The sequence below is a fragment of the Serinus canaria genome, chromosome 4 (genome assembly GCF_022539315.1).
Source record: "Serinus canaria isolate serCan28SL12 chromosome 4, serCan2020, whole genome shotgun sequence".
Taxonomy (NCBI): domain Eukaryota; kingdom Metazoa; phylum Chordata; class Aves; order Passeriformes; family Fringillidae; genus Serinus; species Serinus canaria.
This window is the reverse complement of record NC_066317.1, coordinates 22,631,581-22,650,071: the sequence shown is the minus strand read 5'-3', so window position 1 is coordinate 22,650,071 and position 18,491 is coordinate 22,631,581. Positions and strand designations below refer to the sequence as shown.

The 18,491-nt window shown below is 39.6% G+C and overlaps 1 protein-coding gene across 2 annotated transcripts in view; it reads left to right on the top strand.

Annotated features, from left to right (window-relative positions):
* PPP3CA (protein phosphatase 3 catalytic subunit alpha) overlaps window positions 1–14,374 on the top strand; it is a 168,840-nt gene extending 154,466 nt beyond the window's left edge. For both annotated transcript variants that reach the window (XM_030239117.2, XM_050974208.1), the window contains exons 11-13: window positions 3,134–3,218; window positions 6,654–6,751; window positions 12,624–14,374. In XM_030239117.2, the coding sequence (XP_030094977.1) occupies window positions 3,134–3,218; window positions 6,654–6,751; window positions 12,624–12,817 (377 nt within the window). In that variant the 3' untranslated portion in view covers window positions 12,818–14,374. The remainder of the gene's footprint in view (window positions 1–3,133; window positions 3,219–6,653; window positions 6,752–12,623) is intronic.
* The last annotated feature ends 4,117 nt before the right edge of the window (window positions 14,375–18,491 follow it).

Here is an 18,491-nt window from a genome sequence, read left to right as displayed (position 1 = left end):
GACATGGCTGTGACAGTAAGCTGCTCTGTGAGAGAACTGGAGCAATTCGTTTGACCCTTTTAACAAAAGAGGCATCATCAGGCAGGCGCACCCCATATGGCCAAGGTGGGGCTGGTTTTGAGCAGTGATTAGCCTTTCAAAGCAGCAGCAATAATGTAGGAGAAAGTCTGTGTTGGAGAGGTGGTGACACCGCTGCTGGTCTCCTGCCTGCATGTTGATTCCCTGCAAAACCTACTAACAAGGCTTTAAGCTGAAAAGGTTTCTTTTTTTTCTTTTTCCCCTCTCATTTTCAATCTGTTTCTTTCCTTTTGGATGTTCTCTGCTTAATTTGTTTCTTTTCTGTTTTTCAGACTTTTCTTAAACATTACACTTCCGTTGATGTTGTCAAATGTTTTGTATTATTTTTTATTTTCATTCTACAAACATCACTGATCTTTTTCTTTTCCCCTCTTTGGAATTCATAAGAAGACCCCATTTATGCACAGAAGAAAGGTATTCAATAAGTTGGAAGGCTCAAGTTTTATTAATTTTCCTAATGCTTAACTACACAATATATATTAGGATACCAGTGAGAGATTTGGGGTTGACTTTTTTACTCAGCACTGTTTTAAATCTGTTCAATCCTACATCTCAGAGTATTGTCAGCATTTACAGTCTTTTTATTCCTTGTTGTGCTTCTTAATCTGAACATTTAGATTACCTTTTATATTAATCCTGCATATCCAGCTTGCAGATTCTGTGTTTTCATACCAATGCAAAATTCAATAGAACTTGTTAAATCACTGAAGTAGGATTCAAAGCTTTTATATTACCCCCTAAATAATTTTTGCACTTCAACTTTAAATTTTTTTTAAGTTCCTTAATTCAAGAAGGGTTTGTTTACATATTGGAATATCTTTTCAAGATATTTTCGAGCCTAAATGAGTCTATGGTTCTAAGAAAGGAAGGTAGAACCTTAAGAGGATATCAGGTAATGTTTGCAAGGGCTAAAATTAACTCTTTTGCCTATAGCCAGTTCTCAGGTTTTGACCCATTTACTTTCACATAGGTGTGTGATTAAGTATAGCCCAAGTAATTAATCAGGATTTGCAGTAATAGTGAATTTCAAAATATTAAACTAGACACACTTGGAATGTGAGTCTAAGATTTATGTATAAGCAGTTAAGAAATCCACATACTGTGAGGTTAGTGATACTCAGTCAAAACTAACAGAGCTATACTACATTGTGAATATCAAGTGCATTTGTTAATAAAGCCAGAGAGGATAAATATAATTATTAGTAATATTTACTAAACATATGTAATTTTCACAGATTTGTTACATTAGGAAATTCAGTGGAGACCAAACTCTCTTAAGTATATATTTTTAGTAACCTTTATGTGTGTCAATGAGATACAAAACACTCCCTTTGAGCCTGTTGTGTTTTATGATTAAGGAAGGGTTTTTTTCTATTCTTATTTTGTATTTAAGTGTAGGACATTATATATCACTTCAGTCATAAATTACAGCTCCAGTTTTCAGTTCTCAAATATTCTAGACTGTAGTCTTAGTTGCTGTTCAACTTTTTGAATATCCTAAGATACACCAGAACAGTGTGGACTTGTAATAAGCAAGCAGGGATTGTGATGCTTAGGGGCAAGAAAGGAAGAAAAAACATACTCAAGTGTTTTTGGAATAGAAAAGGCTGAAAACCATGTCTTGTCTGTCTTGAGAGTACAGTTCTGTGAGATCATAGTGCTGAGGCAGGAAGGTACCACCTTCTGTTCCTGGAAAACCCAGCTGAATCAGTGCTGTTTTATTAAAACTTCTCTTTAAGCTGTTTAAAGTATATTAGATTAATTCAGTTACAGCTGAATTACAGCTGTTTCTCCCACTCTTTATTGTCTAGAATTAGACATTTATGCCCAAGTGCTCATATCTCTTTTTGTCTTTATATGTTTTAATATTTGCTCTATATTTTTATCTTTATGTGTGGGAGATTTGAAAGCCATCATTCTGAGTATCTTTTAAGGAGAAAGCTAACTTTATTCCACCCAAAACCTGGACAGTATCCTGGTTTATCATAGCAGGTCCCACATTTTCCAGTACACCATCACCTTTCCTGTTTTGATAGATAAACACACAGATACCATTCCCCTTAATCTGTGGGCTATCCCTAAAAAAGTCCATTGAGTTCCTGAATTCCATGACCTTGAGCTCCTGTCAGAAGAGTTTTTCAGGGCAGGAGAGATGGTGTGTGGTGTTGTGAGGTGTTGGATTGTTGCATGTTGAAGCCAGTTCTGATTCCATTGCCACTTGTCCAGTTTCATCCAAGCATATTCTTCACTAATGTTGTCCTCCTCATTTTTTGCCCCTTTCTGCTGATTTAGCTTCCCTGATGGCCTCTAAAAAATGGATCAATTTGTTAGGATTTGAAAAAAGAAATTTTTATTTTTGCCCTTGAATTCTGGAGTAACAGAGAAGGAAGCATTGCTGTGATGTGTAGTGGTGTCTGAACAGGCAGGAATTGTCAGGCAGCATCCACACAAGTCAAGGTCAGCTGAGCTTCAGAAACCTTTAGGAGAAATCTTCATGATATATGTGTTGAGTTAATTCATGAAGCTACTTTTCTGAGTATAACAGAACATTTTCTTGGGGACGTGGAGGATCCTTTGTAATAAGTCCTCTTTGCTTTTTCCATTCAGGTGGTTCTCTCTTGCACATACAGATTTTGATGATACCCAAGTAACAAGTACACCTCAAACTCAGCCAAACTGTAGTCTGTGTTGCACTATACCTTTTTTTTAAGGCAGAGTTTTGTGTGAGTTCACAAATTTCAAAGCAATTGTAATTTTGAGCAGTCCATTAGCAGTGATCAGAAGGAAGTTGCTCTGTGGAACTCTCTCTGCCACTGCCAGCCCACACAACCCCTACCATCTCAAGGCTGTTTCCAGGACTCTGCCCTTAGGTTTTATTATCTTTAAATAATTTTTAATTAGGAATGAGAAAAAGTGTTTTCAGTTTTGATTGCAAATGTGGCTTAGTTTGGCAAACTGTAGCATTAATGTGATGTTTCTTGTATTTAGTGTTGAGAGTATTTAGTAATGAATTGTTTACAAATCCCTATAACAGTTTTTAATATCTTTTCCACAGGTGCAACAGCTGCTGCTCGAAAGGAGGTTATAAGGAACAAGATACGAGCAATAGGAAAAATGGCTAGAGTTTTCTCAGTGTTAAGGTAAGGCTTCATGCTGGGTTAGTTTTTTTTTTAGTGTTGAATGTTATCTTTGAATGCTTACTTAGAGCACTCAACTGTTAATCAAACAGCAAATTTGCTATTTTAGGATACCACCCAACTGAGTTCTACGGCAGCCTTTTAGAGATTGTTTTATTCATACAATGGTGCTATTTATTTTGGCTCTGAATAGTCTTTCTCGGGGCTTTTGCTGAATATAAAACAGACAAACAAAAGACATCAGCAAAAAAATTCCAATCACCATTTTTAAAACCTTTTAGTGACCAGGTGTACTAATTAACTTCTAGCTCCTGTGAGGCAAGCGTTCACTGTGGGGAGAGGGTTCATTATACATCACCTTTCATTAAAAAAGAAGTCAGCTGTCACACTTTGTCACCCACAGATGTTGCCACAGCCACCAGTAATGATGACTACAGATGAAAGAGTTAGGGTCATTTACCTAGAAATGTAGGAAATGGTTGTGCAGGCAACAGCAGCTTGTTCCTTTGGGCTGCACTCCCCCAAACCCATGAACATGAGTAACTAATTGCTACCCAATGTTTAGAACTCTCCATTTGATGTCTCTGAGCAGAAGAGAAAACATGCTGTACTGTGCTGAAGTCTAAATATAGAAAATACAGTTCTCCCTCCCTTTCAGTGAGCGATTTTTTCCTCAGGAAGCTGTGTGTTGGTCTGCTGGAGTCAGTTGATGGGATTATGCTTAGTGAAAAATCATGGGAGTTCTAAAACATTTACTGTTATCATTTCATGATGAATAAATAAAATTGTTACTTGAAGAATCTACTATTTAGTTTCAGTGGAAACTGTCCAGCTTGCTTGCTTTGAATGCAGCATGCTAGCAGTGGGCAGGTTCTCTGTAGGGCTTTGCATGGGCACAGCAGCTCACCCACGCCTTGCAGATTGCAGCAGCAGAGCTTTAAATAGCAAACTGAGACGGAGGGCTTTGTACCTGGGGATCCCAAAGTATTGCAACTGACTTACTGGTGATGCATGAGCTACTTCAAAGTGGTGCCCATAAAAAAAACCAAGCAGGTTGGCATCATGCCTTTTCCCTAAACAAGATCGGGGAGCAATCAAATGTTTCCACCTGCTTCTCTGTACCAAGTCTGGCAGAGAGCCTGGAGGTGGCTGCTGCCACCTTCATAGAACAGCACAACTATTTACCTCTAATGATAGTTGAGCAAACAGTTTGGGAAACTTGGCTTTCTCGCATAACCTTGAACCCAGCTTCTGGATTGACTGTAGTCTGTTGGGAATTACCTTTTAAAATATAGGATTAGTTCACAAGAGTTTTGAACTTTATTAGCAGAAGGATTTGAAGTTGGATGGTCAGCTGATATATTTGGAGTTTTACAACTTACAAATAAACAGGTACCTGCAATGCATGGTTTTGGTGACAAGTCTTCCAGGGGGATGAGTGACATTTCATCCCAGCCACCACTGGGATACCTGTTCTCTTTTATTCTGAGAAAGGCTGATTTTCCTCAGCTAGGCAGTAAAAATTTCACAAGGTAATCCTGCAAATACTGTTCCTGTAGAAAAGCCTGGGATATTTTTTCTGTCTTGCCAGCATAATCCACGTAACACCCAAGTGTCAGGTAATTGTGTGTACCCTAGGAAGAAATCAGCAGCGCCACCATCTATCATCTCTCTATATACCAGCCTGCTCTGGAAAACTTTGAAGTTCCTGTTCAAGTCATTGTGTTATATGAAGTTTATTTCACTAATTCTTGAAATATTTCTGAATGATTACCACCTAATCTGACCATCCGCAAAGAACTTGGTCATCCCTTCTTTGGGCTGGAGTGGTTCCTTTCCTCAAGAATGTAACTTGAATGTAAAGCTGAAATAATTTCAGCCATTTTAGTGGAAAAAAATAGGTATCAAAATACTGTTGTATTGAGTTTCAAATGTTATAAATGAGCTTTGATGAAAATAGATATTGTAGAAATATTGGCTTTAGTTAAATGGAAGACTTCGTGATTCCTTGTCATTGACTCTCTTTGACTTTGTTTCTCAAGTCTGACTTTTCTTTTGGTGTATTTAGACTGGAGAGAGGTAAATAAAATACTTCATCAGTCTATTATCTTTTTTTAAAATAGAAATAAATGACATAAATAGAAATGAAGGAACACTGAAAGCTAATATTTGTGACACATCTTTCTTGTGCAGATTCAGTTTAAAGATAATAAAAATATAGTTTGTAAACTTAACCCGTGAGGGTAAAGCTAAAAGTACCATTGCAGTTTAATTAAATTATAAAACAAGGAAATATAGGTAATGTGCTGAATAATTGAGAGAAAGCAAAAGCTTTGCTTTGTAACTGTTGATGATAAAAATACTGTGTTAATTCTAAGAATGTTTTGCTCTTGCATTAGTTGTAATTGCTTGGGAAACTTGCAAACAAAATGGTCACAATTTGATTTTTACTATTACATAATGAAAAGTGAGTGCAAGCAGAATTATTTTCAACTAGAAATAGAACTTGAAGAGTATATGTAGTAGGTAAACAAGACTTGTTTCAAATACATGAGTCATTCAGGGCATGTAGGTCCAAAGAAAATTGTAAGTAGTAGAATTGCTGAGAGACAGTTTTTATAGACAAAACCACATTATCCTCAAGTGAATGTGGAACTAAATTCTATCTTTGTGTTTGCTTCCTCCAGCTTAATGTCATTATATACTTCAAAGTAAAGCACTTCAAGATAGGTTTCTCTTAAGGAATTGGGGTCAATTTTGCTGCTGAGAAAGTATGTCATCACAGGCAGCATTACAGTCCTTGCAGAAAGCTTTACTTAAAGGCTTCTCTCGATAGAGCTGTTGTATTCCTCTAGCCATATATGTAAAAACTCCATATATTTGGAGACCAGCAAAGCATATTTCCGTTTCCTGAACCAATTTTGTTTAATCTGTATTATTTTTAGCATACGAAACTATTAAGGACAATACTAGCAAGGATGGAAGTGCTTATTAATTTTAATGAGCTTTTAGCTGCCTTTCTTTAAGTGGCTGCTGATCATCAATAAATAATACACCTGCCTGCTAGTGCAGACAAGAGCAAACTTACAGTTTCAGTTGATCTTGGACCACACAGTGTAAAATGCCCATATGCATTGTTGGCAATACCTAGTCCTTCTCCTGCCAGATTTGAGTTGACAGATGTATTGTTCCATAGGCACAGGTTATAGTGTTAACTGCAGTAGGAGTTGTATATGGTGTGATGCAAAGGTTAACCATGTACACAGCAGTGAAGGAGTGTTGATGTTATCACCAAATTCAGTCTATCTTGGCAAGGAGATTGGAGATGACAAAATCATTGTAGTGCATGTGTAGCTTAAGATGTCTAAAACATATCCTCTGTTTTTAAGAAAGACATTTCCTTACTTATTATTTTTCATTTCTTTTTAACCTTTGCAGAGAAGAGAGTGAGAGTGTGCTGACACTGAAAGGTTTGACTCCAACAGGAATGCTGCCCAGTGGTGTGCTCTCTGGAGGAAAACAAACACTGCAAAGCGGTAAGCCTGTTTGCCTGTGTGTCTTGTCCTGTTTACAAAAAACAATTGGTTTTCAACTGCAGAACCTAAGAAAAGTTATCACAGCTGTCTCAGAAAAAAAAAGGACAGGAAAAAACCAAGCAGTTGGTTGTGCTGGAGCATTTGTGAGCAGTTCATGTGAGGCCACATCTCAAGACTTACTACTTGCCGTCAATTTTTAGAGAAAAGAGGGGAGGGGGGAGCCCCTGAAAAACAACTGTTCAGAATGGTAGCTCAGGATTGTATGTGAAGTGCACTCTTTCCACAGTTCGGAGCATCTTTTGGGTTTTTTTTAAAGAGCAGCCTTTGATACATGGAGTACTGAAGGTTCGGCTTAGCTAATGGCACTCAAACTCTTATTTTATCTGATTTGTTCTTCCTCATAGAGAGCCACCAGTGGAAAATAGGTCTAGAATTAGATTTTCTCTCCTAGAAATTCTAGGCAACAACATGAGAACAATTCCACTCTGATTTAAGCCCCAGTGAAGGGAGGCTCTTACAAACTCAGTGTTTGCCTTGTACACAAACACAATACAGATTGTCAGTTTTATACCAAGTGCTTTTTGTTACAGGAAATTGGTAAGTCTATGGTAGGGCTGCCTTTGTTTCCTTATGGAATAAGGAGTGCAAAGTGTTTAATTTATTACTGGAAGCTCTCCTTTTTTTTTCCTGTGTGTACTGCTGTAGAGTATATTGCAGGCACACGTAAAGCTCTGTCGTTTATTGAGGTTCTATTGGCAGTAGATGTAAGAAATAGAAATGCCTTATAACCTTGACACAGTCTCAGCCTCTTGTTTTCCTGTTTCCTTCCTGGAGCATTCTTTCTCTGTATTTTTCCCTTTACTGTCTCTTTTATCTAGAAGATTCAGGTATATGGTGGTAAACCTCCTTCTCCACTTTATTCCCTTCTCTTTTTTCTTGTTGATGACTTGTGTGTGATGGACATAGTAACGTTCTGCTTTGGAAATGCTGCAATATGATTTCACAGGAGGCCTTTCTTAATGGGTTTGTGGTCTTCACCTAGGCTTTTCTCCACATAGTTCCTTTACATTTGTCAGAAAATTTGGTCCAAGGAAACTGCTGTTGTTGCCCTGGCAAAATATTAGGAATAGAAATAAATTTGAGAAAATAGCCAAATGTTCTTGTTACAATGGCTAAAAGGAAAATCTCCTCATACTGCAGTATTCTGGCTCAGTAAAACATTACTATACACAAGCTTCTGCATTAGTTAACACATAGTACCCCATTCACCAAATACTCTGAAGTTCATATAGTTTCTGTTAAGCACACATATTGCCATATGTATTAACAGAAAGTATGAGTAGTATGTTCTGTTGTGGAAGTATACATTTTAGTCCTCATTTTTTTCTAATGTGTCAGTGCTGGTTTGGATCTGGTTATTCATTCTAATACTTCATCCTAGTTATCATGTTTCTTTTTCTTTTAAGTTTGCGTTGGTTTTGTTCCTTGTTTTCTGGCCCTCTCTCTTGCTCTGCTGCTTGAGAGGCATAGGCTTACCTTGGTGCATGAGGGTTAAATCCTCTCACTTCCCCATGCAGCAAGATAACAGTGTAGATATTTTAGAATATCTCTTAATCCATATTTGACATCCTATCTTTAAAAAAAAAAGTTTGGGTTTTACGTAGGGGAAAACAGGACAAAAAAGAAGAAACAACTTCCTAAAAACTTGATTTCTTGAACTATTCTCTAAACCAGAGAAATTCTTGAATATCAAAATTTATTTTAAAGCAATTGCTATATTGGATTGCATTTATTGATTTGCATCAGCTTCTAAATCTCTGACTGTAAAATAAAATGCAAACCAAAGCTGATGAGTAAAACTCAAATGAAAGTAAATGTTTAAGAACCATTAATGGTTTCATAACAGTGGTAACATGGTATTCATAACATTGCAGCAATCTCCCAGTTACAAGCTCTGCTCTCTCTGACCAGGCTTTGCAACTTTGGAGGTCCAACAGTCAATCTTACATCTACATCCATTGATTTAAATGAAATATTTGCAAAATGTTGTTTTTCAGAGACTGGGTTGACAAAAATAAAGTTTACAGATGGAGCAGACTGGACAAAGTTGCAAGCAAAGGCAAAGCTTTCTGAGGATCCCATGCTGTGGCGATGTTTCTTTTAGTCAGGAGAGAGGAAAAAAATAATTCTGTTAAGTTGTATATGGAATTCCTTTGCCTTGTTCTGGCATCAGTACTTTTCAGGCTGATGTTGTAAGTTGTATGAATTTTGTGCGATGGCTTTATGCCATTTTTTGTTCTCTTTTGACAGGGCAAGTCAGACTGCTCTTACTGAGAGCTGGGACAGTTATATAATGACCTTTTCAGGTCAGATGTGCAGTATGGAAGACATTTACATTTTGTAGTTCTTTCGAGTCAAAAGAAAACTTCTTAAATGTGTCTTTAAAAACTTTTAGTTTGTGAAACTTCTGCTTTAAAACAAACTCTAGCTTAATTCAATCTGCAGATTACTGTTTTTGTCTAAACATTTCTCTGTGTGTCTGTTTTGCCAAAATCCAGCACTTACAGTAACATTAGTGTTGTAGCTCCTTTGCTATTCACTGACTTGTTCTTAGAGTTTAAATCCTCTGCTCATTTTTTCTCATTCATTTTGCTACCCCTTTCTTCTCTTCAGCTACTGTTGAGGCTATTGAGGCTGATGAAGGTAAATTGGCCAGTCCCCTTTCTGTTGGTGCCACAACAGATAAGGGCTCTGCTGGGTGTATTCATTTTGCTGTAGCTTGTACAGATTGTGTGGGTGTTGGGCTAACAATTGTGGCTCGGTATTAACCAAAATGTAATTGCTTTAAAGGGGAAAGTGTTGTTTTTGGTTTTTCTTTCTGTTGCTGCTGTTGAGGTTTTTCTCTTTCTGTAAGTTACAAACACGTTGGAATTGCTGTGTGTTGAACTAAGCACTGACTAATGCCACAGGAGGAGATCAGGGAACTCGGATTTCACGGGACATTACTTGGCAGCAGCTCGTAAATGCTTTGTGACACATAGCTCAAAAGCTGTGCGCTGGAGGCTGGCTCAGACTATCCTCAGCAAATTCTGGTCAAAGAAAACACATAGCTTTTTATATAGTCTCTCTTTTTGTTGTTGTTTCTTTTCCACTTTTTCTTTATTTATGCTTCAGTTTCTTTCCTTTCTTTTAGGTCACTAATAAAAAAAATTTATTGGTCTTTTGTTATAGCAGAGCATGTTTCTGTTTCCCTTTAAAAGTAAAACAACATGAGACATTTGTCTGCAAGATGTCTGCTTCTTTTGGTAGTGGCAGTTTACACACTGGATATTTACATTAGAGCAACCATCAACACAGGCACTGTTTTAGCTGCATATAAACTGACTGGCTGCCTTAGAAGATTTCTGAACGCTCAGTATTGAAAACTGGTGTTTTGTTGACAGACCTCTAATTTAACCCTTAACAATTTTTAACACTTGAGGTAAAACCTAAGTAACCATGTATTGCAAGGTAGATGTACAATATTTGTTCAGTATTATAAAGTTTTGGAAGAAGATTTTTCAGAATTCCCCTTTAAAACAAAATTCTTCAGTTGTATTTTGTTCTTGCCCCTCTCAAATTTTCTGTGGGTATTTTTTTTTAGCTAATTAAAAAAAATAAATCTGGTGATTGTTGCCCTTCGGGAAGACGTGCCCTTTCGGCCAGTTGAATTTGTTTTTGAATTTTGTAAAGCAGTGAATAAAATTACAGAACAAACAAGTAAGAGAAAATACAACTGCTTTCTAAATAGCAGTGAGTAAGCTGCTATTTATGTTGGAATTATCTATTCCTATCAGCAATCTCTAATCTGCAGTGTGCATTCTTGTTGACAGTTTGGCTGTTTTCTGTGATTTTCTGTGACTATGTGTTGTGTTTTAGTAGACTCTCAGTGTAACCTGCTAATACTCGTTGTCTGACCAGCAACTACAGCAGAGCACCTTCCTTAGTGTTACAGACAATGATGTGTCTACTGGAAATACAATCCCTTAACGTGCCCCTGTGCCAGCAACACGCACCCCTCGAGTTCATTCTTGATTTGCCATCCTTGCTAGTTAGACACCGTCACCATAGTCACAACTACTGCTCCACACAGGTGAAGCTTCTGATGGAGGAGAAGTTTCACCAGTTGTCCTTCAAAGCCCAAAAACACCAACTGGGCTGTGCTGCTGGCAAGCTCCAGGACATGCAACTGCTTCAGCTTCAATGCAGCTATCCATTAAACTATTGCTTTAAGGGATTGGCATGGGTGCTTGTTAGACATCTTCATTTTGTGGTAGAAGGTAAATAAAAACAAAAAAAGCCAACCCAAAAGGCAAACCTTAAGAAAACTCACTGTACAACCTGCTCTGTTTTCACTGCTCTGTCCCTGCTCACTTGACTAGTCACCATTATGTTGTTGTTTCTCTGAGTTGGAGTATAATACATGTTAAAAACTATGCACTTCACAAAGTTCCAATGAAACATTTGTGAAACTGGCTAAAGAACTAAATCCTGAGGCAAACAGGATCTATCATTTTTCACAGGAAAGGTTGGCACAACCAGAAAAATGCCTTTTCTTGCTCCCCACTACAAGGAGTGGTAGCTTGGTACCAGGGATGTTCTGGGGTTTTGGATGTGTTAGGCTTTTTTTTTTTTAACAGAAGTTGCCAGCTTGTCCAGAATCAGGACTGCACATAGGAAGGAGAGTATCTGGGGGAAAGGAGAAGAGAAAAGGGGAGAAGGACTACTGAATTGGATCCCTGAAACTCCCCTACCATTTTCTCCCCAGGGAGTTTGCAGTTTCCTGGTACTAAAGCACCATTTCTGCTCTATGGCATGTTATGATAGAGGCCTAGCAGAAATTCCAGTTCTGGAAGTGCAGTGCATTGATTTGGAACAGATAAGAGAAAAAACACACAGAAGGCTGATCTACGGGGCTGTGACCTGCTGTTTGCCTACAGTGCTTTTTTTCTCTTTTGCTTTAAATCAAAAGATCTGCAACACTTCAATTAGAGAGAGAATAAAATAAAAATCACAGTCTGTGAATACATTCCTCAGCCTGTGGCTTCCTTCTGAGGTTGGTATGGCCTCACCAGTGTCGCTGCTAAAAGGCAGATCATAAATCCTCAGTTGGAACTTTGGTCCTGTGTCAGTGCATTTCCTAAGCTAAACTGTATAGCTGCTCCAAAATGACAATATCCCTCATGCGTGTTGCACAGTGCTCCTGCCATTTGACTCAAGTTGCTTTCTAGAAGTGCAGGGTTGTATCAGGGAGGAGAATTGCCCCAGGCAATCAACAAGCAGCTCACCTGTGCTGAGAACAGAAGGCAACTTGTTGTAGGGTCACCCCAGATCTTCCCTAGCTTTGATGTATATCCCACAAAGTGGCCTCACCACGTCGTCACCATCTGGAAGTAGCCAGCACTTTTTTGCATGATCTTTGAAAGTCAGGTGGGAGTTTTGCCTGGTGGAAAAGCGCTAGGGCAAGGCACGGTGTCCGTAAGGCTGTAAGTGATGACAGCAAATGCCAACTCACCAGCTCACGGCTGTGCCCTCAGCGTGGTTCCCAAGTGCAAACTGTAGTTTCATGTCACCATCTTGGTGTTCTAAGCTGAACCCCAGTGGACAACAAAATACTGGAAGTTGATCACGTTGAAAACAATAGTTGTGTTGGAAGGGGTGGTGGTGGTGAGCCCCCAGCTCTTTCTGAGTGTGGTAAGGAGTTGGTGGTGGTGTCAGATCTTCTCGTTTCTGCCTTCTCAAAGAAGGACTCCCGCACTTGTTGCTAAACTGGGGAAAAAGCTGCTGAGAGTTTTAACTTGCTAATTTTATTTTTCAATAATCCTTTATTTAGCTATCAAAGGATTTTCACCCCAGCATAAGATCACTAGCTTCGAAGAGGCCAAAGGCTTAGATCGAATTAATGAGCGAATGCCTCCGCGCAGAGACGTGCCATCCGATGCCAACCTTAACTCCATCAACAAGGCAATCTCCACAGAGACTAATGGCACGGACAGCAACGGCAGTAATAGCAGCAATATCCAGTGACCACTGTCCGGGAGGGGGGTTGAGCTGCAGGGCGCCATGGGGTTGCTGCACGTCAGCGCTGGGATGTTCTTGCCTCTGATAATAGCTTATTTGCTCTGGGGGCCAGGTGTTGGATTCAGTTTACAAAAATCATCAACAAAGAGATCGTCAACTTTAATTTGGTGGGAGGGCGGGTGGGGGAGACACACCTCCTTTGGATATGCCTTTAAATGCTTGTAGAAAAATGAAAGCTCATGCTGGTATATATTGCAAAGTTAGGGGAATGAACGTGTTTTCCTACTACATTGGGAACGTCTAGCTATGTTACTGAAAGGCCTTTTATTATGTTACTGGACATGAAAACTTTGTTTAATTTCTTACTAACTATTGTACGTTTACAGTTGCAGCACTCAACATCTACAACATCGAAACATTTTTAACAAAATGTACAAACTAAATAAGGACTATTTATTGATAATGTTTTGCTACTCTTGTCAGACAATGGCTATGAAATAAATTAGGCACTCTTTAAAAATATAGAGAAAAAAAGAAAAAAAAAAAGTTGGAAATTTGTTTAAAATGCCAAAAAAAAAGAGAGAGAGAGAGAGTGAGAGAGAGAGAGCGAGAGCGACAGTTTAATTTTGTACAGATTATGCTTACCTCAGGTTTCTTTAGTGTGCTTCAATGCCCTTCTTTAAATATAACACTTACCTTACTAATTTGGCAGCAATTATCTTTTTCTTTGTTAAAAAAAAAAACTGGAATAATAACATTTATCTTTTTTTGCTGTTTATATTTAGGGGGGTTTGGTTTGGGAGGTTTTCTGGGGTTTTTTTGGTAAAACAAGTCTTGGTTGTGGCTTGCTAAATTTAAATATTTATGAGTGGTGCATTTTTAAGTATAGTGAACAAGACACCATATTAAGTGCAGTGAAAAGCATCTATATTCTGTAAAAATCTGCCTATGCATGTTTTTTAAGAAAAAATGGCTGTATAGGCCTGTATGGGACTGTAATGCGCTTAGTGGTCTGACTTATACTGGAAATGTATGTATACTGGCGTACTTTATATTCTCTAAAAAGAAAATGCTTAATGCCTTTGAAATTTTGTAATCAAAAAAAGCTTTGAAAAATCTAAGGGGGGAGAGTATTCTTAAAGTTTTTAACATAAGCTTGTCAGTGCACATATAGATGGGTAGCATGTTTAGCAAACCTTGTGAAATTTAAATAAGTTTGTAGTTACATGTGAAATTCTAAATGCATGATAACTGTTAATGTCATAATGGTTTAGTCATTTTGTTCTGTTTTGTCATGTGCCACAAAATGTGTAATTTTTTCACTTTTTTCCCTTTGTATATCAGTTACGGGTTTCAACTGGTTCATTCTAAAAAAGAAAAGGAAACAAAACAAACAGTCCATTGATATTTTTTAACAATTGTATAAGTGCCCAAGTAATTCACTACAGCCTACAGCCTTGCCTTTGTAATTTGACTTCGAAATGTTGGCAATCAAAGCATGCACTTGTAACAATGAAAGAAGCATTTTATATTACTACTCAATAAAAATGTGCATGAACTTAAGCATCCTGCCCTTTCTTGCTGTCTCAGTGGCAGACACTCTTCTGTCTCAGTGGCAGAAGAGTGCAGGCACCACAGGCGTGTGCTTCTTGCTCTCTTTTGCTGCGGACAGGAGAGGACCGCTGGTGTAAGAGCTGAGTGACTTGTTTCAAGATTCAAGGTCAGTTCTTTACAAAGAGAAATAAACCCGTGTGTTACCCAGCTGTTCTAGGCTACTGACTTCTGTCAGTGCTTCAGTCCTGCAGACTTCCCCCAAGGTCTGGTTAGAACGTTGGGTTTTCACTAAAATGAGTAGGATGTAACCCACAATAGAGTGCGCAAGAAAAAAAACCCTCTGTGTGTTTTCCCCTTATCTGGAGTGTTTGAAAAGGTCAACGAGTATCGTTTACAATGATTACAATTTTATTTCAAATGCTCTCTCTTTTAGTCAGAGAAGAACTGTCAAAGCTCTGCCTTCTCATTTTCTCCCTAACTGTGCTCAGCATCCTTCCCAAGTCCATCATCCTGCAAACAGCTGACAGATGATGCCAAATGGTGCAGTGATGTGGGTATTGCCTTAGCCCTCCTTTCAGGTACCATTATTAAATATAGGCTCAGTGCCTGCTTTCCGATGTGTTTTTCCCACTTTGGCTCTTGCTAATTTTGCCAAAATATGACAGGTGGCAAAAATAAAGAGGTTTCATAATATCTGAGACTATTTCAGCTGTAACTTCTCATTTCAGATTGTGTAGAGGTGCAGCACAGACGCATAGAGTCTGTGTGTTCATCTGCCGTGTGGAGCTGTTTGTCCCTCTGGTTCAGGGGCACGCTGTGTGCAGAAGGGGATGGTGACACTTGGCGTGACCACTTGGCTTTCCTGCTGAGCCCTGTGTGCTCGCTGAGCAGCGCAGGTCACCTGAGGTAAGTCCTGCTCTGGAGACGCCCTGTGCCGCAGGCGGCAGCGCTGCTGGGCAGCACGCTCTGCTGTCTGCCTGCATTTCACTCGGGCCCTGGCAGTCCCACCAGCCAGCCCGACACTACAGAAGGGGGGTTCTGCTCAGCAGTGACTCTGCTTAGGCTCTCAGTTGGTAGATTTAACCCAAATCAGCAGTGGGGCTGGAAATGTCTGTTGTAGTTGGTGACAAGTTTCTTAGATAAGCAAGTCAGCCCAGGATGAGTGATCCACTAGGGAATGTACAAAATGTCTGGTCACAAAGGAGATTTTGGAACTTTTTGCATCTCAGAAGAATGAAAAGTGTCTGGAGCATGCAAAACAGCATTGTCCTGTGTATCCAGGTAGGATGGCCTGGCTCCTTCCTGAAGCAAGCCCTGCTGTCCTACTGAGGGGCAGTTTCTGGATGGCTCCAAGGGATAGTCTAAGCTACACTCAAACGTTCCTGGAAGGACCAAAAACAATTTCCAAAGCTTGTCTCGTTTCAGGGCATCCAGTCTCTTCCAGCTTTCCTTCTTTTTTCCTAATGCAGAAGAAACTGTGGATGAATTTGAAGAAGAACCCTGCTGCCACTGAAGGCAGGATTCTTGGATTTTGGATTCTGTGGCCTCCTCAGTGACGTGTCATGCACTGGAGTGCGTCTCCCAGTGCAGATTTCTTCCTTCTTACTGAGTACCCCACCTTAATGCCAAAACCATCATTGGTGCCTACTTGAGAGATTTACTGTGTTCTTTACCCACCTGACTCTTGCTGTGTAAGGTAGTGTTTGATACAGTGTCTTATATTTTATGCGCAATCATAATTTTGCTTTTCAACAGCTATTAAGCATGAAGTGCATTAGCTCTTAGTGTATATTTTTTGCAGAAGACAACATTCAATTTTTTTCTGGATTTTCCTCCCAAACTGCAGTAGATTTAACCCTACTTAAGCTTGTGCCAGTGTTGCCAACTGTTGGGCATTTTCCTCTTCTGAAGTCTCTAGACGAGTCCTGACCTCTCTCCTCCCTAGCTTAAGTTTTTAGTGAAGTGGCATTCAGAACGTAAAATAATGAAAATTTGGGGGCATTTTCTGGAATTTACAATTTTAGTCCTTAGAAATCAGTTTCCCTTCTTTTTTCAAGATACTGTTGCTCAGATTAGTCAGATTGATGCGTCTTCCCACTTCTTTGACTAAGAGAGAGATGTGAGAATCAGCTATTCCAAATGTTAAACAACCACAAGCAGCAAAACAACTATTTGAAAAATAGTTTTCAGTTTGCTTTCTTAGTTGCTTTTGGAATTATGTTTAATGCCCTTAAAAGCGGCCATTTTGGGCATGCAAAAGGATGAGCTTGCTTGGTCTTCAATGATTTGGAAAAAATATATCTACATTCACATTTTCATATGTAAATGTTCAGGCTTGTAGGCACTTTCCTGGCAGTAAAAAGAGATGAGCTGATGGAGGTAGAGATAGGGGTTGTGGTTTTGTGTCTTGCTGAGCTGATGTTGCAGTATCAGGCCTACTAAACTTCATAAAATAAAAAGTTTTGTGAGGCCCTGATTTTTTTTAAATTTTTTTTTTAAATAACTCAAGAGCAGTTTCAGTTTGACATGTGACACCAGGTTTCATCAGGCTGGCAGACAGCTGTGTGCTCTGGGCAGTATTCTGCAGTATTCTGCCAATGATTGCAAAGGCAAGGGCTGCCTTGGCTCTGTCATCCCTGTCAGAAGCTTGTTTTAGGTAAAGTAACTTGGCAAAGATTGTGCTAAAGGACTGATTTAGGCCCTGGTGGGAAGCCTGCAGGCATGGTGACAGACATGACAGTGTCTGCTCCTTTGTGCAGCCCCACTGGTGGCCATCACTAGTTGCTCTGGGATTCCCCATGCCCCCCCTTCCCTTTTGGGCGAAGCCTGGCATGGTTGTCTGCTGGAAGTTTGGGTCTGGACACCCAGTTAGGCAATTCTTAGAGCAGCAGGACTTGAGCAAGAAGTGGTTGTTTCACATTTTAGCTTTTGCATTCCTGAGGCAGTTGATGGCGATGACCATGCTGTGATTGAGCAAGCCCATTGCTCTCAACATTTGGCTATTTAAGAATGTCCTTTGCTTTAAATGAGCAGTTGAATACTGTGACCTGGGCTGATTTCCCAGTGTTCTATGCCAGAGGAGACTGGCATAGATCATAACCTCTGGTATGTTACAGCATTGAGAGTCGCTGAGGCCAGCAGGCACTGCTGAGATCGGCTCACACAGGATCAGCTGGAGCAGGTTGACTGGGGCCATGTACAGTCAGGTCTTGAGTATCTGCAAGGATGAAGACTCTGCAACCTCTCTGGGCAAGCTGTGCCAGTGCCTGAGAGCTCTTAGAGTACAGAAGGCTTTTTACATTTAAAAATTTGCTGTATTTCAGTTTGTGTCCAATGGCTTTTGTCCTGTTGCCAGGCCTCACCAAGAAGAGCTTGGCTCTTTCATTTTACTCCCCCCATCAAGTACTTATACACCTTTTCTCCAGGCAGAACAGTCCCAGCTCTCTCCATCTCTTCAGGTCTTCCAGTCCCTTAATCACCTTTGTGGTCCTTTGTTGAAGTCACTCCATTCAGTCCATGTCTGTCTTGTGCTGGGGAGCCCAGACCTGGATACGGCTCTCCAGGTGTGTCCCACCAATGCAGAGTGAGGGGGGAAAGACTTGACCTGGTTGCCTGTATGTGCCATTAAATTTCCACAATATATGCCTGTAATTTAAGACAAGTGAAGACATTTCTGGAATTTTAAGTTGAAGAGATGAGAGCCATACCTCAGAAGGTGGAAGAAGCAGAAGGACATTGCAAGTGCAGAGCTGAGATAGACTAAGGTTCAGATCTAAGAAGGTAAGAGCAAATGAATGCCTTGCCAGACTGAGAGTACAGTGGAAGACTGGATCAGTAGTTGTTTTCCAGTTTTGGTAATAAACTTGATTGCCAGATTGTCCAGATAAGTATCAATTGCAAGAGGGAGGACTTTCTTCACTCTTTGTCCACTCCTGTGCTTTGTCCACACCTACTGCTGATCCTTCAGAAGGTGAAGTAGTCATGAAAAAAATCTCACCAAATTTTTATAGAGGGAATTTTTACTTCCTGCATTCAGCAAGCAAGTGGCTGAAGCCCTGAAGCATGTGATGTGTATAAAGTCATTATCATGGTGCAGATCTGCACGTTATCTGGACATCACATAAAT